The 22,858-nt window shown below is 39.2% G+C and overlaps 3 protein-coding genes across 4 annotated transcripts in view; all 3 read left to right on the top strand.

Annotated features, from left to right (window-relative positions):
* Nucleotides 1-12,582, top strand: part of LOC104431507 (disease resistance protein RPV1-like) — a 108,835-nt gene extending 96,253 nt beyond the window's left edge. The window contains exons 3-7 of the mRNA XM_039310334.1: nucleotides 5,962-10,905; nucleotides 10,974-11,164; nucleotides 11,539-11,654; nucleotides 11,724-11,910; nucleotides 11,991-12,582. The gene's annotated coding sequence lies outside the window, so the exon portion shown is untranslated. The remainder of the gene's footprint in view (nucleotides 1-5,961; nucleotides 10,906-10,973; nucleotides 11,165-11,538; nucleotides 11,655-11,723; nucleotides 11,911-11,990) is intronic.
* Nucleotides 16-4,819, top strand: LOC104439182 (disease resistance protein RUN1-like). Of its 2 annotated transcripts, XM_039310328.1 has the most exons (5): nucleotides 16-1,166; nucleotides 1,275-2,364; nucleotides 3,551-3,832; nucleotides 4,312-4,391; nucleotides 4,697-4,819. In XM_039310328.1, the coding sequence occupies exons 1-5, from the start codon at nucleotides 487-489 to the stop codon at nucleotides 4,722-4,724; spliced, it is 2,160 nt and encodes a 719-aa protein (XP_039166262.1). In that variant the 5' UTR covers nucleotides 16-486; the 3' UTR covers nucleotides 4,725-4,819. The 2 variants fall into 2 exon arrangements, with proteins under 2 accessions (XP_039166262.1, XP_039166263.1); XM_039310329.1 differs by lacking the exons at nucleotides 4,312-4,391; nucleotides 4,697-4,819 and having other exon boundaries at nucleotides 3,127-3,694.
* Nucleotides 12,583-16,501: 3,919 nt separating the features above from the next.
* Nucleotides 16,502-20,925, top strand: LOC120292196 (disease resistance protein RUN1-like). Its single transcript, XM_039310330.1, has 3 exons — nucleotides 16,502-17,098; nucleotides 17,205-18,300; nucleotides 20,530-20,925. Exons 1-3 carry the CDS (start codon nucleotides 16,536-16,538, stop codon nucleotides 20,845-20,847), a joined length of 1,977 nt encoding a protein of 658 aa, XP_039166264.1. The 5' UTR covers nucleotides 16,502-16,535; the 3' UTR covers nucleotides 20,848-20,925.
* Nucleotides 20,926-22,858: the final 1,933 nt, after the last annotated feature.

Here is a 22,858-nt window from a genome sequence, read left to right as displayed (position 1 = left end):
GTCCTCCTCCTCGCCGTACGACCCCCTTCCTCTCCTCTTCCTCTCGATCTCTACTTGCTCTCGATCCTCATCACAACCGCCTCGCCTTCGGCCCTTTCTCTCTCGCAGCTACAGCCTCGTCGCCGATCCATCGCAGCATCACAGTAGTGGCTCTCGCCTCAGTCTATGTTCTTTCTCTGGCCGTCTCTCACCGTCGCAGTAACACGGTGTGAATCGGTGGAGATACCAGGGTCGTGTTGTTTGAGCACTCCTCAGGCAGTCAACCGACTCCTTGCTCTTTTCTGTTTCCTACTTTGATTGCTCCATTTTCTTCTGAGTAAGCAAGAGGTGTGAGAGTTCTTTTGTTTTCGTTTGAATTAACTGAGTCATGAAAGACATTTGTGCGATTCGCAGATCTGGACCGTGAAGGCTGGCTTTCTATTAAGGCTCTGCTTGATCAATATCTTATTTTAAAACAGAATAAGAATCTCGTTGGTTAATCACTCCATGATGTCCATCCAATCAAGAAAATGGAAAATGGTCTTTCCGTTCTCTTCCTTTCTCTCCAATTCCTTTCTTTTCTTTTCACTTCATTTCCCTCTCAACTTAAATTGCCAATCGAATTGTATAAGAAAAAAACCCACTCACTCAGAAGATCCGAATTCCGGGGTGTCTTCCTCATTGACTGCTCCGCACGGAGGAGATCATGAAGGGGGAGACAAACGGCCGAAAGGGAATACCTATGAAGTGTTCTTGAGCTTTAGAGGGATAGACACGCGCAAAAATTTCACCGACTATCTCTATACTAGTCTTATCGATGCAGGAATTCATGTGTTCAGAGACGACAATGAGCTCCGTGTTGGTGAAGAGATTGGTCCGGAGCTTCTCCGCAACATTACGCAGTCCACGATCTCTATCCCAATTATTTCCGAGAACTACTTTTCCAGCAAATGGTGCCTTCGTGAGTTGGTTCAGATGTTAAAGTGCAAGAGGAGTAAAGAGCAAATAGTGTTGCCCATATTTTACAAAGTGGAACCCTCACAAGTGCGACATCCTACAGGGAGATTGAGAGAAGCTATCGATGCACATAAAAAGAATATGGAGGAAATGGTTGTGAAGGAATGGGAAGAAGCACTCAAAGAAGTTAGCTCCTTGAAAGGATGGGAATCGGAGAAAATTGATAATGGGTACCTTAGTCTCCAACAAAACATTGTTTAATTATTCATAAATAGATCTTTTTTCAAAAAGAATACACATATTGCTATCCTATACTAATATTCATTGTTATTTGACAGGCATGAAGGAGCATTGGTCAAAATTGTTGTCACAAAAGTTCTAAGCGAGTTAAAAGGAACATTTCAGCTAATTGTTTCCCAACAGTTGGTTGGGATTGATGATCATATCGAACATATTATGAGCTTGATAGATGCTAAATTCAATGGTATATGGATCATCGGAATTTATGGAATGGGTGGCATCGGTAAAACAACTCTTGCGAAGGCATTATACAACAAGTTCTTTGGTCAGTTTGAGCATCATAGCTTTGTGGCAGATTGTCGAGAAGCATACCAACGTGAGGGTATTAAATGCCTACAAAAGCAGCTCATATCTAGCGTAGGAAGTCCATGTGATGTGTCTAATGTGGACGAGGGGATCCGTCTCATCAAATCTCAATTTGCACATAAGAAAGCACTCATTTTTCTTGATGATATAGATGATAGTGCTCACTTGAAATATTTGGTCGATCGTAATTGGTTTAAAGTAGGAAGTATAGTCATCATAACAACTAGAAACAAGGATGTTCTTGGCCAAGCTAGTGCAGATCACATGTACCAACTAAACGAGTTGTCTTTAGATCAATCATTGATTTTATTTAGTAGACATGCATTTCAAAAGGATTCTCCTCCAAGTGATTATGAAGATATCTCTTGTGATGTCGTATCTACTACTGGGGGGCTCCCATTAGCTCTAGAAGCTGTAGGTTCATTCTTATGTAGAAAGGGAGAAAACGTATGGAAAGATACGTTGAAAAAATTAAAGAAAGTGCCCCACGAGAAAGTGCGAGAGAAGTTGAAAATAAGTTACGAAGCATTAGATTATGACGAGCAACAAATATTTTTGGATATTGCATGCCTCTTCATTGGATCACGTAAACAAAATCCAACTTATATGTGGGATGCTTGTGATTTTTTCCCCGAGAAGGGGATTGAAGTATTAAGTCTTATGTCCCTAATTAAAATTGACGAAATCGGAAGGCTATTGATGCATGATCAATTGAGAGATCTTGGAAGGGAAATTGTTCGTCTGGAAAATCCAAAGGAGCCTCAAGAGCATAGCAGATTGTGCATCTATGAGGAAGCCCTAGATGTGCTTGATAACAATGAGGTAAGAGTTTTCTTTACTTGTCTTAGTTGGTGAATGTGGGTGCATCTTCCGTTTCTTGTTTGAAATAAAAATAACTGTCACTCTTACTCCCCAAAACTTGTTGCATCTACTAGCAAAGGAGCTCTTTTGATTAATTGCAGTATTTGCCTGATTCAAGATCATAATTGAGAAGCAATTTCTTGATTAGGGACGATTGATATATATCTTTACATGGTAGTATCGTGATGAGGATACTCTCCTTTTGGTAACTTCAATGCAAAAACAAGACTACAATAGCAGAATGTTTGACATTTGTAGATTGTTTCGGCCATGCTTTCCCCAATATTTATTTGATGCATTTGTTTTATGTTTGGATTAGTCTTTTCGTCTTTTGGGAGGTCTTTTCTTTCTTTTTTCTTTTACTAAGTATTGACTTCTTATGAGTTCTGGTATCATAAATGAGACCATCCATTTGTGACGATTTAGCTATCTTGGTTCCTGTATTTGTTTAAGCTGGGTTAAGTGTATCCCTTAGGTATTATTGGCTGTGCAATTTAGTCCCCCATCTATTTTTGTTTTTGCTGAATATAGTCCTCTTTCTCTTTTTTGTGCAATCGAGTCATTTGTGGTCAATCACTGGTTGACACCACCAATTTGTTGATGTGGCATCTGTACTTAGTTATGATACATGAGCAACCATGCAATATAACCCTTTAAACATTACATTATTTGTGTTGCATAGACTTTTCATAATAGTTGATAGCTTCCTTTTATATATGGCAGGGTTGGTAGATGCATTTGAATGGTTAGAGTTGTATTGGTTCACATATACATGATGGGAGTAAAGGAAGTGTTATTTCACATATAAAGGGCATTAATTTTGATAAATATATTTTAGTATATGCATGAAGAGAGGCCTTCCATTGTAATTGCAAATGGACCCAGATTTTGGAAATTCATAAGGTCGAAATTGTGAAAGGTATAGTTGGATAAGGAAAAAGTTTGGAAACAACCACTTGAGCTTCTCATCTTTACATAGATTAGATAAATAATATCCAACTACAACCTTTCATTTCACAAAATTCAAAGTGAGAAGCCTACGCCATAGTAGTATGACAGCAAATTGAAATCAATGCATTTTATTTTATATCAATTGGTGTCATCTCATCATTCAAAACTTATGGTCCACAATGTTTCCAAGCTGCAGGGCACCAAAAAGATTGAGGCCCTTTCTCTTGGCAAATGTAGTAAGGGAAAAAGATACGCAGCTGAACAATTTAAAGAATTGACCAACTTGAGGTTCCTTCAAGTGGATGGTGCGAATTTCACCGGAGATTTCCAAAGCTTACTTTCTAAATTAAGATGGCTTCAGTGGAAGGAGTGTCCCTCGAATTTCATTGCGAACAACTTTCATCCGAAAAAACTAGTTGTACTCGATCTATCAAACAGTGCCATTTCAGAGGACTGGGGAGGATGGGATCCACTCAAGGTAAAACATAAAGAATGCATTGAAGTATTTTTTTAACATAACATTTTTTTCCTTGTACATTTGAAAATTGATTTTCATAATTAAACTAGCCGTTTCTCTTTAATTTGATACTACTGAAGGAAAACATGGTGCCCAATGAATGTATCTCTCTTCCATTTGAATTTGTCATCTGGTTTTTGATAATTAAAGTTGCTTATGTTTAATCAAAAAATATCTCCTTTGAAATTTTATTCGAAAATAAATGCAGTTAGCACTCGTACACTCTAATATTCTTTTGCAATCGATGTGCTTAAAAAACATTTATCTATTGACGTGGCCAAACATTACTAAAAGAGGCATTTAAAATTAAATAATACAACCGCCAGTAGAGGAGCACGGGTAATTTTTGAGGAATTCAAAAAAATCGAAAACATAAGGAGTAGCAAAAATTCAAGGTTGCGACAGTCCAATTACATTGATGTATCATTTCTTTCTTCCAGATGGCGACCGAGCTCAAAGTTCTCAACCTCGAGTGTTGTCCATCTTTTAAAAGAACTCCCGACTTGTCCACTTTCAAAAGGTTGGAGATTTTACATCTTGCATATTGTAATAATCTGGAGGAGCTTCATCCTTCTATTGGAAATCTGGCATCATTGATCAAGCTAGACTTAGGATGGACATCGATTACTAAATTACCTGAAAGTATTAGGAATTTGCAAAATCTGAGAATATTGTATATTAAAGGAACTAACATAACGGAATTGCCTGATGCCATTAGGACGTTGGCAAAACTCCAAGAGTTGGAAGCTTGGGATTGCAAAAACCTGAAGCGACTACCTAGTAATATATGCCAATTGATTGCGCTAGAGGTGCTCGGCGTTTCAGGTTGCAAAAAGCTTCAAGAATTACCTGAACTGCCCTCCGGCTTAACGGAACTATGGATCACCTGCCAGGGGCAGTCTTTGCCCCATCTTGCCCAGCTGACCAGTCTCAAGAGACTCGTTCTTCTTGATTGCCATCGGCTTGAATGTGTCCCAGAGCTTCCCATTGGACTATCGCTGCTTCGTATTGAAAGTTGTGGAAAATTGAAGGCCTTGATAAATTTGTCAGACTTGAAACGCTTGCTATATTTCCGTATATACAAATGCCCATCTATCCAACGATCGCCCGACGTGTCGAATTTTAGGCGTAAGCAGATGAGAGAACTTGGCTTGGAAGAGATCCTCGACTCTTATGGGTTACTTTTCCACCATGCACGGTATCTCTCTCTCTCTCTCTCCATCTCACTACTAGCCAATCGCCTTGCTGGTTTCCAGGCCCGAAGATCGAAGCCACCGTTCGCACCGCCCATCCACCGCCAGGCAGGCGGGCAGGTCGGTCAGGGCGGTGGAGATGACGACGGCGACGGCAACGGCAACGGCGACGAGGCGACGCCACGGTTGGCAACGCCCTCTCCATCCGCTCCAGGTAAACGCTGGACGTCCATGGAATCTCTCTTTGTCGCTACTAGTCAGTCGCCCTGCTGGTTTCCGAGGCTCAAAGATCGAAGCCAACGTTCGCACCGCGCATCCACTGCAGGCAGGCGGGCAGGTCTGTCAGCGCGGCGAAGATGACGACGAGATGGCGACGGTGACGAGGCGACGCCATGGCTGGCAACGCCCTCTCCATCCGCTCCAGGTAAACGCACGCACGCGTCTTTCCTGTGGTCTCTCAGCTTCATCTGCATTTTAGAACCACGTCGCCCCGGCGCGCGAGCTCATCGATTGTTCGAATTGGAGATTTTAGTTTTCTCAGTAGTAAATGTGTAGGGTGTGATGCAGATGATCGATCAATCGCATTTGAAGTTTAGAGTCGATCCATCTCATGTCGTAAATTTGCAATTGTAGATAGTTGGGATGGCGATGTTCAGTTTCTTAGCGGTGCCCTTCTACATCTTCCTAGGACTGTTGCTTGGGAGCGGGGCTGCTGAGATCACCGTGACGACAATATTCTCTTTTGTGGTAACTCCCTTAGCGTTTACTTTGTGCCATGATGACATTGATTGCTTTTCTTTCGTCAGTTTCTTGGGAATTGATGGGATTTTCCACATATTTCCCCTGATTTTCAAGTTTTCTCGGCGATGTTTCTGTTCATTTGGTGTACTGTGATAGATCCGATGGATAAGACCAGTTATAGAAAGAAGAAGAGAGGCTCTGAAGCGATGGCGCTCACGGACTTTTGTGCCGATTCCTCTAGCTCGCCCTTCCAATTTCGATGCTTGATTTGCCTACCTAGGTACTTCTTCTTTCTCTTTTTTCTTGAATGATGATGGAAGGAAGGTTGGGGCTGATATTCCTGTGGAAGTTTAATGGTGGCGCCTCTGTATGTACATACAAAGAGATATGTAATAAAGCAAAGAGATTAGCCTGGGGAGATATCCTTTCTGGTAGGATATCAGCAAGTCTTTAACACCCGACCGCTTAGCTGTGGAGTAGACAGTGAACTCAACAAGTAGAAGTCAGTGGCATGTGGATGAGCTGAGTAGGAAAGTAGTGCACAAAGCTCTGTGGATAAGCTAGACGTTATTGTTTGGGGTACCATCTAGGGAAATACTTTGAACTTGTACTTCTACAAGATGGGCCCGCTCTCCTTTTGGAATTGAAGTTAAAGATGTGGGAGTGAAGGATTGAAAATTTGATAATATCTCTAGTCTATGATGACAAAGAGAAAAAGGCACTTTGTCTAAGTCAAGTAGTTTTATTTTGTTTTATTGCCTTTTCTAGTGAAGTCAGGTGTTGGGGCTTCTCTTTGTTTTCTTATTCTGCTTAATAGATTTGTTTTTGGGGTTTGCATTATCTTTTATAGAGATGGATAGATATTTCCTCGTTGCCTTTCTTATTATACTTATTGCATAACAAAGAAACTGGGGAGAAAAGAAATTGAGACTGGGTGCTGGAGGAGCGATTCATAATACTTATTTCCTCGTTCCTCTTTCTCATGCTCGTGAAGGAGGACTCTTGTTCTTTCCCCGGTCGTTGCAGCTTTCCGTTAAAGCTCAAGGGTTTTTGCGCCATTTCATGAACTGGAGTGTTGTCATCAACTCATACCCCCATCACCATCTTCTTCAGCTCGAGGTTTCTGAATGTGGAGTAATTTCCTCCGTTCGTGGATTAAAAAACGTTGCATCTGAGATGGTAAGTGCCAGCTAGAGGAAAAGCGCTTGTCCCACCGGTCTGAGCATTGCAATACCCAAAGGACACATATGCTCGGATATGTAATGTGCGACTTCTTTACCTCAAAACATTCTCCCGGTGCCTTGTTTTGGATAATCGACGAGGGCTGAATCGGATCGCTTGTGCATTTGTTATTCCGGCACCTAGTTCGGGTTTGGCATGGAAGTATTCGATCGGCGTCAGCACGGGTGGGCCACAGAGGATGTCGACTCTAAAGTGAAGGTGGGTGAAAGGATCGCGCGGCTGATCATTGAGAAGATCATGACTCCTGAAGTTGCTGCGGAGGTCGAGGACCTGGACTTTACTCTGAGAGGTGAGGGCGGGTTTGGGTCGACCAGGTGTAAGGCCCATGTGCTAGGTTTCGGTTGCAACTCTGTTCTCTGTAAGTTTGTTTTCATTAGGGATGAGGTTGTGCCTGGGATGCACGCGGGTCTGGTAGGAGCATTTTCTTGGTGAGAAATTTCGTCGAACGATTGTTGCATAAATATTTGCTAATTGCTATGTGTTCAGCCACGCTTTTGAAGTATTTCCTTGTGCTCTGCCTGTCTCTGTTTAACTGTGAAATTCGGATCCTGCTTTTTGAGTTGCCAGTCTGCTGGGGTGAGCTTTGCGGCAAGTAATTAGTTAGTTGATTGCTGGCTTACGTGCTAGTCCTAGATGATGGTATTGAGCAACTAAATAAGGGGATTTTCATTGTTTTTACATAAACTTCTTCGTTTAGTGCCATAATTATTGAATTTGTGTGACATTGTCGATTTAGCGGATGCACTATCTTGCAAATGATTTTTTCCAGGGTTTGACACCATTACCTATTCACTGTTAACTTTCCATGGGTAATAATTTATTCAAGTTGGCGAGATTTGGAAGAGTTGCTTAAAAGATGTGCCTCTGGAACTCTTTAATGAATGAAGGTTGGGGTTTATATTCCTGTGGAAATTTAATGGTGCTCATGTGCAAACAAAGAGTGGGTAATAAGCACAAAGTTAACCTTGAGATATCCTCTCTGGCAAGGTGCTTGTATTTACTTATGGAAGTGAAATTAATTAACATCAGTGAGTATTCAGCACCCAAGTAGTGCAAAGTGAGTTTCCAACAATTAGCGTTGTGGCTTTCTCTCAAAAGATAAAAAATGGAGGAGATAGCAAACTCAATAGGTAAAAGTTGTTGAAAGATTACTGGATAACTTAAAGGAAGCATTTAACCAAGATTAATTATCAATAAGTATCTCCCTGATCCATGAAGTCAATGTAAGATCACATGATGTTGCATCCTATCAAGAACGCTAATTGGAAGTTCTCATTAACGAAGAACAGAAATAACTCTTGCAGCTGAGTAGGAAAATAATGCACAAAGCTATGTGGATAAGCTGGACATTGTGGTACTATCTAGTAGGCAAGGCTGGTAATAGCAAAATACGTTGATGTACTTTTACAAGATGGACCCTGCCTTTGGAGTTGAAGTAAACATGTGTGTGAGAATTGACAAATAGAGATCCTTAGTCTGTGATGACAGAGAAAAGGCATATTGTTTAAGTTAAGCAGTTTTATTTTGTTTTATCATCTTTTCAGGGTTTAGTGAAGTCGGTAATCGGTGCTCCACTTTGTTTTTTTATTCTGGTTAGTAGATTTGTTTTAAGATTTGAGTTCTCTTGTATAGGGATAAATTCTTTTTGTTTTAGATGGATAGTTATTTCCTTGGTGCCTTACTTATTATACCTTTTACACGACAATGAAACAAGGGAGAAAAGAAGTTGAAATTGGGTGCCAGAGGAGTGAGTCAAAATACTAATCAACTGAAGATGAACGATAAGTATGAGTTGTACCTCTCCATTCCAATAAGAGTTTCCTGTGGATTTTCTCCCTTGCATGAACACAGCATGTATCAGGTTTGCTGGTGGCGAAAGGAATATTAAACAAGCCGGAGCCAAGATTATTGTGTTAAGTGGTCTACTGATTCTTGGGGCATGAATTTTTGTCTTCCTAGCTCAAAGCACTCTTTGCCTTCCTCATCAAGTGCTTGAGTCAAAATTATTTGATGACACTGATATTTGGATATTCATACCTGTTGTTTTTACTGTATATAGTTACTCCCAAACTTTCTTGTAGCAAAGGAAGTATCTTACACTCCTTTGATATGAGCAAATTAGATTGTCGAGATTAACCAATGTCCAGATATTTGCCTTTTTATCTCTGCTTTTGGGTGACAAGCCGGTGCAAATTTTGCTCTTCATTGAGTGTATTTCATTGTAATCCTATGCCGAATGCTAATAAGTTCCTCTGGATTAGTCAGAGCATTATGACTGGTTGCTATTTATTATACCTGTACCAGATTTTTACCTTCATGATTGTTATTAGGATTGCTAACTATATAGGAGGCAATTAAAAAGATGCAAGTTGGTCGCATTGACAATCATTCCCAAATTGGATCAGGAGTAAGATCATTGGAGATGTAGGATGGGATTCCTAATCCCAGTCCACCTACTTTGCCTATTTAATTAGGACTCAACCTCATAGTAAATCAAAATAGGCCCCATTTCTTGTCATGCATGACCAGTTGTACGTCTGAAACAATAACTAAAGGCTGAACCTGCTTATTGGGGCTAACTTTGGGGATTGAACTATGAGGGGATTATAGATAAAATTGAGGTGTTTCCCTCATCCTGAATTAGATTGGATGGAAGATTTAGTAGGTGGTTGTGGCAAGGCTGAAAATACTTTCCATGCAGACTTGGGAGAGTCCATATGCTTCCACCTGTATTAAAATTAACCTTTTATTGCTGGAGTTGGATGTGAGCTCTACTTTCATGAGAGCTTCAGTTGGGGCATATGGGAGGTCCGCTGTGCCTCCACAACCAGCAGTGCAGCACAATGCCATCACCTTTGTGCTGCAACCATCTCTTCTTGCTATGGAATTTTTTTGTTTTTTTTAGGTCATAGTATATAGCTCTTCACCTTGTCTATTTCTTTCACCCTCCTCTCTTCTTCTTTTCAATGCCATCATCTGGCTTTTTTTCATTTTGTTTTCTTCTTTTCTTTTGCCATCATCAGCAGTGCAGTCTTATGATTATTGATCCAAAGTGTGGTCCAGTTTCAAACATTTGGGATCAATCTTAACAACAGTTACCTTAAGGGTTTTATTTATATGGACTTATACTGCAGTGATTGCCTCCCATATGTGTACTGATTAGATCTTATACTATTGTTTTGTGTAGTTGTAATATGCCATCATGTACGACTATTTGAAAAACGAATCTCTTTGGCATATCTATATGGGTATTGGTTCTGGGCAATCTCTAGAGATGTTAGAACTCAGGCCTGGTGCTCATGCTGTTTGCAAGTTTTTTCAATTGGCTGGGATCCTCATGATTGCTTTTGTATTGCACCTTGCTATTACCCCTTTAATTCCTTTTTTTACTCTATTTTCTTCCTAGATGAATAATTTTTCTTGTTGTTAATCAGATAGTTCGACTGAAAGTCATAATTGTGCTTTAGAGATAATCAAGTAATGAATTAATTTGATGGTGACACTTAACTCTGTTGCTGCTGGGAAGGTGAAAATGTGAAATCAAACTCTATTGCAGCTCATGTTCATGAGCAATCTGTTTTGGTTTCGTGGTTTCTAGAGCTAGTTTCATTATGTAGCTATATGTCGAAATTGAGAGAGTGCGGTTGATAAAGAAACCGGCAAAAACCAAAGGTAGAAGGTTTTATAGCAGAAGCTGCTGATTTAATACAAGATATTGCAGGAGCTAGAAGTTGAATTCTGGTGTCTTTGATCTTGCAATTGGTTTTTCCTTGTCCAACATTATGAGTGATTTGAATTGCTGTGGAAAATTTTGGAGCATTGGCAAATACAGAGAAAATTGCCTTTATCCTTGAACATGTACGGGATTTTTGTATTCCGTTTATGCTCTCTTGCTATGATCGATTTTCTGATAGATGGTTTTGCAGGTTCTTTTAAGCTTAGATCACCAGGACTATGTCCATGCACAGATCCAGAAAATCAGCCCCCTGGTGTTTGATGCAGATCCTTCCAAAGAGAAGAAAAGGACTAAAGAAGGGGAAAGTATTGTGGAAGAAGCGCTGGTTGATATTTTGTCACTTCTGGAGCTGAGACGGATATAATAAGAACCCACAATATGGTGAATTGGTGCTTTACTTATTTACTATTTTTAACTAGAATTTTTTTGCCGATCAAGCGCTACCTGGTATTGAGGTTGTGGTTCAAGCCATGGTTTTATTCATCTGTCGCATTCTCTTTTTCCTTTCTTTCTTTCTTGCAAACTCTGATGTTAGAAATGTACTTAATGGATTTGAACACACATCTTACCTCGCATTCATGTGGTTAATAATGTAACTATTACTCTCATTACAATGGTTTGCTATATGGTGATAGTGAGATTCCTTCAGCGAAGGGGAAACCCAGAGAATACCAGTGAAGCTCTTTCATATGAGTCTTTGTCAAGTCTTCCCTGACTTTTTCAAGGCACGGCTGTTCATTACGTGATTTAATTAGTCGCAGGTTCTAAGGAAAATCTGCTGGTACTTAGTTCGGTCACCACATGATCGGTTGCAGTCAAGCCTTTGTAGTACTTTAGAAGCTAAAAATGTCTCAGAAATTCCCCATATCAGGTACATCTTTGAATTGTTTCTAGTATTTGGTTGTACGCTTTCTTGCGATAGGTTGATAATCTGCGATAGAATTTGGTTGGCCGTGCCTTTGTTATTTTAACGCAGTTTGCAGTTGAAACAATTGGTCACAATGGAGGTTATCCAGTTAGCTCTTTGGAGTAATTTCAGAGATAAATTTGAGAATGAGAAAACCATGCTCGAAGGTGCACTTGTTGAGAAGGCAGCAGAAGATCTTAGATAGAGAATACGCAAACATGTAATTACAGAACTTTGTCATTTTTTTTCCTTGCTTTCTTTGTATCATCATGCTGATGCAACTTGCTCTATTTTCTGCAGAATATTATTGTCGTTTTGAAGTATTACTTGAGGATTACCTTGAGGAAACTTGCATAGCTGTGCCTCAGCATCCAGGTTGATTATGTTGAACATTTATTTATTTCTCTTATCAATGTCAATCTTTATGACTGATTGCCTAGACCCCTCATTTAACCCTGGGCAGCCTCTCTGCCCCTGATACCTGTAGGTTATGGTTGCTAGACTTGGATACAAGTTCCAAAAAAGTGGAAAAGAGGTTTTGGTGCCTTGAAGGCCAAGGCTTGTCTTGAGGTTGAGAATGTTGTGCTTCTATTTTTTTTCTATGAATATTTCAGACCGATATATATGCATACACACTATGCTTAGTCAACTTCTCATAAAATTTGTTGTAGCTATCGGTGTCAATGTCTGGCATTGTGAAACCATTTCTTGTCCCATGGAGCCTGAAATTCTGATGCGCTTTAGAAGTGTGGGAGGAGTTCTGTTATGACTCACCATTTCCAGTGTTACAAAAGTATATCTCGTGATTAGAGCTTTCTTAATTTGCTCAGAAATCTATGTAGCTGAATCACTCAACGAAAGGAACTCTGTTTTTGGGGTTCTGTTACCACTATTGTAGAGAGCGTTAATCATTCATATGCCTCAATCTATTAAATCAACACTATCATCTGCTAGAGAGACAGCATAATAGTAATTATACAAGCCTGTATGATATTCTATTAGCATGACCTGTTAGTTCTATGACCATTTTGGGAAGCTGAAAAGCATCTCTCCAAAATGGATGTTTCCAAAGCCCTAGTAGGAAAGATAGACCTGCCGATGGGAGTTGTCTGTTTCCAGACAACAAAGGAGCGCAATGATACCTTGAACTCGTGGGCCACAGATTTGGAAAAGCTCCTTGATCTTATTGAGGAAAGCTGCCGCCAAATGCACAAGCAAACTATGGTTCATATGGCTGCTTTGAGAGCTTGGAGATGTTCTTAGTTGAATGAATGACCTCTCTTCCCTTGAGCCTCCCTCTTTCTTACCAAAAGAGAGAAGCTGAAGAGTGTGGTTTCACGTTGTCCTCTGAAGTGGGGACTAAAGATATCATAGAACTATCGTGTAGCTGTCTTACATTTGATAGCATATTTTGCAGGTGGACCAGATCTGGGCCTTGTTTTGGACTGAAATGATATAGAATACACTTTCTGCATAGGGATATATTTTGGTCTTTTCATCTTTCCTCTTCCCCCTCCTCGTAATTGAAGATTTTTGGACTCTCAGGGTCCAGAACTTGTACCAATTGAATTGGTATCAGAACAAGATGTGCACTCGTTACAACAAAAGTGCGTGCCTTGTTACTAAATTCTGTTTCTCTTTACAAATTTTGCTGGTGTTACTGTTTTTCTAACATCAGGGATAACATTGGCTCTCAAAAGTAAAGGTGAATAAATGTTATTTTGTATTTCATTTCACATTTGAATTTTGTTTTCAGCAGAGAGCCTGTTTCCTTTGGACTTAATCTTGACCGTTGGCAGTTCTAGAAACCTCTGTTTAGGGAGCTTATATATTGTCAATAGACTTAGCTTTTCTCCAGGATGATGTTGTGATGTCATTTCCAAAAGACACTATTGTGATATCATTTCTCTCTGAACTTTCGGTCACCGGAATGTGTTTCGATGTCAACTAGTTGACATTTCTCTCAACTCTTGGCATGTATGTGAGTAATAATACAGTAAGAAGCTTGAAATATTGAGGATAATGTGTTTGTTTTACAACTCTGTTAAGATTTGGACTTAATGGAAGTTCTCTTTACATAGTTGATTCCCATTTTCATTTTACTATTGATGCTTCCAAGTGGCAACTTACAACGATTTCTTCGTCTAATTTGTTTCCAATTTTATCTTGTCCTCTAAGGCAGGATATGTTTGTTTTGTTCTATTGGATTATATTGTCCTTCAAGGCAGGATATGTTACAAATGCTACTGTCAAGAGAATGGCTTGTCATGCTAATATTAAGTGGCTATTCAACTATCAATAATCGCATTCACATCTATACAAGCACGGGGTACTGCTCAGGGAATGTCCCACTCTCCCTTCACGTGATGCACGAGTTTTGCTGACCGAACATATGTGACAATCTTTGCCAGCCCAATTCCAACCTGTCCACTCGTCGGCCGAAAGAAAGAACCTGTTCAACTATTGGGCATCACAACATGATCGCACGGCTTGTAATGATGTCTTACTTGACTATGCAAAAGTGGTTGTGAGATCGTTATTGTCTATAATAAGGCAACTCCGAATTACTTGACTCACTTTGCTCTTGCTTTTTTAGAGGAAACCTTTGAAAGCTCTTTAAACCAAGACCGTTATGCTTCCTTCAATTCGTGCCTCATAGTCTTAAGCTGCATGCCGTTTTTGAGGTGTATTTTGGATAATTTTAGTGTGATTTTGTGTTCCCAATCATAAGAAATTCTTCTATTTAGTATCTAACAAGACCCAAGGGCAAACCGTATATTTATGCTTTATTTGGGAAGGAGGGGAAGAGGAGCACAATGAAGTAAATTTTTCTAACCTTTACGAGAAGAAGGGGCAGGAAATTCATCACTTTTCTCTACTCCTTTACTCGATGTATCCAAGCAAAGCAGCTTTTCCTTTATCATGAAGGTGCTTGCTTGCTAAATAGACCATAAGCATAGGGTAAATCATGCGTTGTTGCTACCATAGGAGTCATTATCAATTGAAATCAACTAAACATTAATTTCGTTCCTCAAATGCGTGGAACTTCACTTGACTTTCAATTGATGTACATCGGCCATTATCCACATGATGCTCCACTGAACAATCAATGTGTCCATTCGTGTGGCAAAATGTATTATGGAGATAGACATATGAAGTTGATCCTTGGAAAGAAGAGGTGTCGCGCAACGTAGCAACTCAGTCATTCAGATCCTCCTCCTCCAGCTTGTTTTGTCTATATGCTTTATGAGGAGGAGGATTTGATGGCACAAAGGAGTTTGTAGACCAACTAACAGACTAGTTTAAGAAAGAAAGGGATTCTACCGCATAGTTTGCTTGGAGACTGAAAGAAAGAATAATGAAGAGGGGTACTGATGGCCATGTGACCGTCAAGTTTCCAACTAGTACGTATTTGAAGTGCTTGGCATTGTGAGCCTGAGATTTTTTATTTTGACATGGATTCTCTTTTAAGGTTCCGAGCTGACAGCTTTTGTATTCTCTTGAACGTTGGAGAATCATATTCACATTCAGGTCCCCACATTCATATGACAGGGTGAGGTGAGCACAACACCTTTCGGTGGATGAGGTAATGGGGGTTTCGAGGAAGCTCAATCGAAAGCCCTTGGGAAGTTGCTTGTGTCTTTATGGGAGCAAATTCACGGTCATTTGATGACCCTTTCTGGTGTGATTTGTCAATTGATTTTTCGTGGAAAAGGTCATGAAATTGAAACTGAAACCAACTGAATGTGCAACATTTGAAAAAACAGAGCACCTGAATACTAAATAGATCTATTGCCATCCAAATTAAACCAAACATTAGGCAACACGAGAAAATATTTCGTTACCGGAGTTTACACAACGCCACACATGCAATTTAAGAATTGATGTTTAGGCAATGATCCATATTCAATTTTTACTTTTAGCAAGCATTTCGGTTCCATAAATGAAGTAGTATTTTATTTGTTTGGGTAAACAATTATCTAGATATAGTTGCGATTTCTTTACATAAAAATCTTCTTTCAAAATATCAAAGTCCATCCTTATTAATTGATGTGGGACAAGTTGCTAACAATTTCCTAGAATGGATCGGCCGACAACCTCTACGGAAATTCACCGGGCAGCAGCGTAATCGTGGTGTCTTTGCTCGCTTCACCTTCCCATGACATTTCCCCAACGAATCCATTTATTAATGGAAAAGCAAGTCAAGTCAAGTCGTACTGTTTCTCAGATTTTAATCGAAGCACCTGTGTAGGTTGCACGCACCTTCCGCATAATGTTGACGACATTGTGCGTGCAATAACTCGGTATTTTTCAAGCAGTCAACATCATTCAAGTGTGCACAGTAGAAAAAGCGAGGACGAGGAGCATCTTTATTGCAAGTTGGTTTTCTTTCCTGCTTTTTTGTTAAAAGAATAGGCAAGTCAAGTCAAGAAGCACCCGCGAAACTTCCCCGTAACTTCCGCATGATGCTGCAAATATTACGCGTGCAATAACCAGCATTCTTTAAGTACTCAGTAATCAGCAATCAGCAGAGTTCAACACACAGTATAGTGTTGTATGTTGGTGATCCAACGTCCAGGGCTGAGGATCGATGCAGATGACAACAGTGGGTGGGTCGTGTCGTATGAGCACTCCTAAGGTAATCGATGACTCCATGTCCTTATCTATTTCCCGCTTTGATTGCTCCATTTTTTTTCTGATGAGTTCTCTGAGAGTTTATATTTTTGTTTGAATGTAGCTTCAAGTTTGAGTCTTGAGAAAAATTTATGCTATTCTCGGATTTGGGGTTCCATATTTTCTCCTCCGTTTCCTTCTCCCATCAATCTCTTTTACAATCCTCTCGAGATGAAAAGAAAAGAACCCTTTAACTCAGAAGATCCGACCTATGAGGCATCTTCCTCAGCGATCCCTCCACATGGAGGTGATTATGATGACAGGATGAAAAGGACAAAGGGAAATGATTACGATGTGTTCTTGAGCTTCAGAGGGAAAGACACTCGTAAAGGCTTCACCGATTATCTCTATACTAGCCTTGTTGACGCAGGATTTCACGTGTTTAGAGATGACGATGAGCTTCCTGTTGGTGAGAAGATTGGTCTGGAGCTCCTCTACGGCATCACGCGATCCACAATCTTGATCCCGATTATCTCCGAGAACTACGCTTCCAGCAAATGGTGCCTTCGCGAGCTGGCTCGAATGTTGAAGTGCAAAAGAAGCAAAGGGCAAATAGTATTACCTATATTTTACAAAGTGAAGCCCTCGGAGATGCGACATCTTAGAGGAAGATGGCGAGATTCTATCAATGCACATAAAGAGAATTTGGGCGAAATGGTTGTGAAGGAATGGGAAGAAGCACTTGAAGAAGTCTGTTCCTTGAAAGGATGGGAATCAGAGGAAATTGATAATGGGTACATTACTCTCCACCTAATTGTTATCTAATTTCTCACAAATAGTTCTTTCTTGAAAATGATATACACATTGCTATCTTATACTAAATTCATTGTTACTTGACAGGCATGAAGGAACATTGGTTAAAATTGTTGTTAGAAAAGTTATGGCCGAGTTAAAAAGACTTTTTTTGTTAAATGTTCCTGAACAGTTGGTGGGAATCGATGATCATGTGGAAGAAATTATGAGTAAGATAGATGCAAAATTCAATGGTACAAGGATTATTGGGATTTATGGAATGGGCGGCATTGGTAAGACAACTCTTGCAAAGGTGTTATACAACAAACTCTCTAGTCATTTTGAAAATCGTAGCTTTGTGGCAAATATTCGAGAAACATCTCAGCGCGAGGGCATAAAATTTCTACAAAAGCTACTCATTTCTGACATAATAGGAAGTTCATTTGATGTGTCTAGTGTCGATGAAGGAGTCAATATCATCAAATGTCGATTTGCAAGTAAGAAAGTCTTAATTCTTCTAGATGATATGGATGATCGTACTAACTTGAATGCTTTGATTAAGGATGGTAGTTGGTTTGAAGTGGGAAGTATAGTCATCATCACAACTAGAAACAAAAGCATTCTCGATGAGGCTAGAGCAAGCTACATGTACCCACTCAACGAGTTGTCTTTTGATCAATCATTGATTTTATTTAGTAGACACGCATTTCGAAACGATTTTCCTCATGGTTATTACGAGGCTATCTCTTGTGAAATCGTATCTACTACCGGGGGACTTCCATTATCTCTTGAAGTTGTAGGTTCATTCTTATGTGGAAAGAAAGAAGAAGTATGGAAAGATACATTAAAGAAATTAAAGAAAGTGCCCGATAAGACAGTGCAAGAGAAGTTGAAAATAAGTTACGAAGCATTAGAAGACGAGGAGCAACAAATATTTTTGGATATTGCATGCTTTTTCATTGGACATTATAAACAATATCCAACTTACATGTGGGACGCTAGTAATTTTCTCCCAGGGAGGGGGATTGAAGTGTTAAGTCTTATGTCCCTAATTAAGATTGACGAAGAGGGTGAGCTAATGATGCATGATCAACTAAGAGATCTTGGAAGGGAAATTGTTCGTTTGGAAAATCCAAGGAAGCCTCAAAAGCGTAGTAGATTATGGAATTATGAGGAAGCTCTAGATGTAATTGACGGAAACAAGGTAAGAGTTTTCTCTATTTATCTTAGTAAGAGAATGTGGTTCCATCTTCCTTTCTATTAATTACCTGATATTATTTATTTGCTAAATATAGGCTTTCATGTTATTTATTTGCTAAATGTAGGCTTTCATGTTATAACAATAATTTGTTTATTGTTCAATTCTTAGTGAACTTCTTTTTTAGCAAAGATTTAGTTAACATTAATAACTTCATCTTATTTTTGTGAAACAAAAACTAGTTTGAGGTAAATGTGACACATGCTCACTAGTTTGAAATTTTCTTTTTTTTTTTGGACATGAAAATTAGTATGGGGGTAAATGCGGAACAAGTCTATCAGTTTGAGATTTTTGGTATTATTAACCAAAGTAAATATGGTTTTGAATTTCATGTGATTGTAATTTTTCATTGTTAGCATGAAAGTTAATAGTTAATCACCAAAAGCAATTATAACATATGGATGATTTGTACAAGCATCAAACAAATAAGTGCAAGTATCATGAATGTCGTTAAGTAAGAAAAACTAGACATAAACATCGAGATGCAAAACATAACGAAATGACAATACTTTTCAGCGAGCATTTTTTCGCACGAAGGAAAATGTAATTAACTGAATAGAACATTGCTTAGAAGTGAAAAAAAATTGGTATCTATGAAGTTGTTGACAAAAATACAATAAACACAAGAAAATTTTAATGTAAAAACAAGTAGGGATTCATTTGAAAGAATAAAAGTTTGAAGGAAAAGTTGAATCCACCAACATGCAATTCGTCACCTAAAACAAGAATTAAATTTGAGTTTGTAAAATATTAGGTTACAATAAAAGAAATACACAGAAGACTTGAGTTCCTTAAGAATAAAAATTTTATCAATTTTCATGTCCAATCTGTTCATGCAGAAGATCTCATTAATCCATGGGAAAATTGATCAAAATTTAGATGAGTACTACTTCAAAGTAAAAAAGCAACACGACAACGAAAAGATAGCATCAAATATCTGTAGTGATAAAAAGAAAAGTAATGATCATGTATAGAACGTTCGATGTTATCAATCCTTTCACATACAATGAAAAACCCTCATAGAAGAAACAAGTGAGAAGAAGGGACTGTGAAACACATGCGCACCTTTTGCGATGACATTCTCGTTTTCATTTTGATTATGAGAATTGCAACCAAAGTATATCCAAAAACGTGGGAGGATTCTACAATTGGGATTCTTTAATATTGATAATTATATAGATGGCAAGTTTGATAGATATATTTGGACGGTTAGAGTTGTATTGGTTCACATATACATGACAGGAGTAAAGGTAAGGTTATTCCATATATAAAGGGTATGAATTTTGATAGATATATTTGAGCTAATGTATGCATGAAGAGAGGCCTTCTATTGTATTGCAAATGGATGCAAATTTTGGAAATTCATAAGGTGCAAATTGCAAAGGGCATAGTTGGATGAGGAAAAAGTTCAAGAAATACCACTTGAGCTTCTCATCTTTACATAGATTAGATAAATAACATGTAGCCACAACCTTTCATTTCACAAAATTGATGGGGAGAAGCCTAAGCTATAGTAGTAAGGATCATGTATATAACATTCAATGTCATCAAATTTTCCTTCCACATACAATGAGGAACCCTCAATGAAGAAACACATGATAAGAAAGGAATGTAAAACACGCGTACCTTTTGCGATGATATTCTCGTTTTCATTTTGATATTGAGAATCGCAAACAAAGTAGACCCAAAAAGTGAGGGGATTCTACAATTGGGATTCTTTAATTTTGATACTTATATCAATGGCGAGTTTGATTGATGTATTTGGACAGTTAGAGTTGTATTGGTTCACATATACCAAATAGGAGTAAAGGTAGTGTTATTTCGCATACAAAGGGCATGAATTTTGATAGATATATTTGAATTAGTGTGTGCATGAAGAGAGGCCTTCCATTGCAGTTGCAAATGGACACAAATCTAGGAAATTTAGAAGGTCCAAATTGCAAAAGGCATATTTGGATGAGGAAATTGTTTGGATGCAACCACTTGAGTTCACATCTCTACACAGATTAGATAAATAGTATGCAATCACAACCTTTCATTTCACAAAATTGAAAGGGAGGAGCCTATATGCCATAGTAGTATAACAGCAAATTGAAATCAATGCACTTTATCTTATGTCAGCTAGTCCCATCTCATCATTCAAAATTTATGGTCCACAATGTTTCCAAAATGTAGGGTACTAGAAAGATAGAGGCCCTTTCTCTTGGCGAATATGGTATGGGAAGAACATACACAGCCAAACAACTTAAAAAAATGACCAACTTGAGATTCCTCCAAGCAAATGGTGTGGATTTCACCGGAGATTTCCAAAGCTTACTTCCTGAATTAAGATGGCTTCATTGGAAGGGCTGTTCATCGAATTTCGCTGCGGACAACTTTCATCTGAAAAAACTAGTTGTACTCGATCTATCAGAGAGTGCCATTTCGGAGGAGTGGGGAGGATGGGATCCACTCAAGGTAAGACATAAAGAAGGCATTGAAGTATTTTTTTAACATAACTTATTTTTTCCTTGTAAATTTGAAAATTGATTTTCATAATTAAACTAGCCATTTCTCTTTAATTTGATGCTATTGAAGGAAAACATGGTGCCCGATGAATGTATCTCTCTTCCATTTGAATTTGTCATCTAGTTTTTGATAATTAAAGTTGCTTATATCTAATTAGAAAATATCTCCTTTGAAATTTTATTTGAAAATAAATGCAGTTAGCACTCGTACACTCTAAATATTCTTTTGCAATCGATGTGCTTAAAAAACATTTATCTTTTGACGTGGCCAAACATTACTAAAAGAGGCATTTAAAATTAAATAAGACAACTACAAAAGAGTAGAGGAGCACGGGTAATTTTTGAGGAATTCTAAAAAATCGAAAACATAAGGAGTAGCAAAAAATCATAGGTTGCGACAGTCCAATTACATTGACATATCCTTTCTTTCTTCTAGATGGCGAGCGAGCTCAAAGTTCTCAACCTCCGTGATTGTAAATTTTGGAAAGAACTCCTGACTTGTCCACTTTCAAAAGGTTGGAGATTTTACATCTTGCATATTGTGAGAATCTAGAAGAGCTTCATCCTTCTATTGGGGACATCAAGACTCTTGTTTGGTTGGATGTCGATCATTGTGGAAAACTCAAGGAGCTACCGAAAGGTATAGGTAGAATGATAGAATTAAGGGACCTTAACATAAAAAGCACCGGTATACATGATATTCCTATTTCGAGTGATTGTTTAATAAAGTTGGAGCGTCTATCTCTCAGTTTTTGTAAAATTTCTCAACTTCCTAAATACATGGGCTCCTTGGTTTTGTTAACTGAATTACACATATTTAATATAGCAATAGAAGAATTACCTGAATTCATTGGTGCCATGAAGGAGCTCAAGGTTATTCGAGCCGATATGTGTAAAAAGTTAGCCCACATATCCAGCTCTATAGGCAATCTAGCATCTCTGCAAAGGTTGACGTTAGGTTGGTGCAAGTCATTAACAGAGATCCCCAACTCTATTGGAAATCTGGCATCATTGGTCGAGCTAGACTTAAGTTGGACATCGATTACAAAATTACCTGAAAGCATTGGAAATTTACAAAATCTGAGGATCTTGCTTATTTATGAAAGTATCATAACAGAATTGCCTGATACCATTGGAATGTTGGCAAAACTGCAATATTTGAAAGCTTGGGGTTGTGGAAATCTGGAGCGACTACCGTGTAATATATGCAAACTGACTTTGTTAGAGGAGCTCAAACTTGATGGGTGTAGAAAGCTTCAAGAATTACCTGAACCGCCCTCCGGCATAACGGAACTATCGATCACCTGCCAGGGGCAGTCTTTGCCCCATCTTTCCCAGCTAACCCGTCTCAAGGAACTCCATCTTGACCATTGCCATCGGCTTGAATGTGTCCCAGAGCTTCCCATTGGACTATCGGAGCTTTGTATTACAGATTGTGGAAAATTGAAAGCCTTGACGAATTTGTCAGACTTGAAACACTTGCAATTTTTGCAAATTTTGGAAAGCCCATCTCTGGAAGGATCGCCCGACGTGTCGAATTTTAGGCGTACGCAGATGAGAGAACTTGGCTTGAAAGAATCCGAGGATGAGTGGGGGAGCTTAATATTCGAGCGTGAGCAGACGTGCAGAGCTACGGGGGGCAGAAGAGAAGGACGGCTGGACGTCCATGGAATCTCTCTCTCTCTCTCTCTCTCTCTCTCACTACTAGTCAGTCGCCCTGTTGAAGATCGAAGAATGAAGCCACCGTTCGCACCGCTCATCCACCGCAGGCAGGCGGGCAGGTCGGTCGGCGCGGCGGAGATGACGACGGCGACGGCAACGAGGCGACGCCACGGCTGGCAGCGCCCTCTCCATCCGCTCCAGGTAAACGCACGCACGCGTCTTTCCTGTGGTCTCTCAGCTTCATCTGCATTTTAGAACCACGTCGCTCCGACGCGCGAGCTCATCGATTGTTCGGATTGGAGATTTTAGTTTTCTCAGTAGTAAATGTGTAGGGC

This window comes from Eucalyptus grandis, chromosome 3, assembly GCF_016545825.1.
Source record: "Eucalyptus grandis isolate ANBG69807.140 chromosome 3, ASM1654582v1, whole genome shotgun sequence".
Taxonomy (NCBI): domain Eukaryota; kingdom Viridiplantae; phylum Streptophyta; class Magnoliopsida; order Myrtales; family Myrtaceae; genus Eucalyptus; species Eucalyptus grandis.
The sequence above is the reverse complement of the archived record's forward strand: the minus strand, read 5'-3'. Positions and strand labels throughout refer to the sequence as shown.

Bases quoted from the DNA above. Each gene is read 5' to 3' on its own strand.
- LOC104439182 (XM_039310328.1), top strand. From the start codon at position 487: ATGATGTCCATCCAATCAAGAAAATGGAAAATGGTCTTTCCGTTCTCT. The intron at 2,365-3,550 runs GTAAGAGTTTTC...TCCAAGCTGCAG, and splicing joins ATGTGCTTGATAACAATGAG to GGCACCAAAAAGATTGAGGC. The intron at 4,392-4,696 runs GTTGGAGATTTT...TCGGCGTTTCAG, and splicing joins GACTTGTCCACTTTCAAAAG to GTTGCAAAAAGCTTCAAGAA.
- LOC120292196 (XM_039310330.1), top strand. From the start codon at position 16,536: ATGAAAAGAAAAGAACCCTTTAACTCAGAAGATCCGACCTATGAGGCA. The intron at 17,099-17,204 runs GTACATTACTCT...GTTACTTGACAG, and splicing joins TCAGAGGAAATTGATAATGG to GCATGAAGGAACATTGGTTA. The intron at 18,301-20,529 runs GTAAGAGTTTTC...TCCAAAATGTAG, and splicing joins ATGTAATTGACGGAAACAAG to GGTACTAGAAAGATAGAGGC.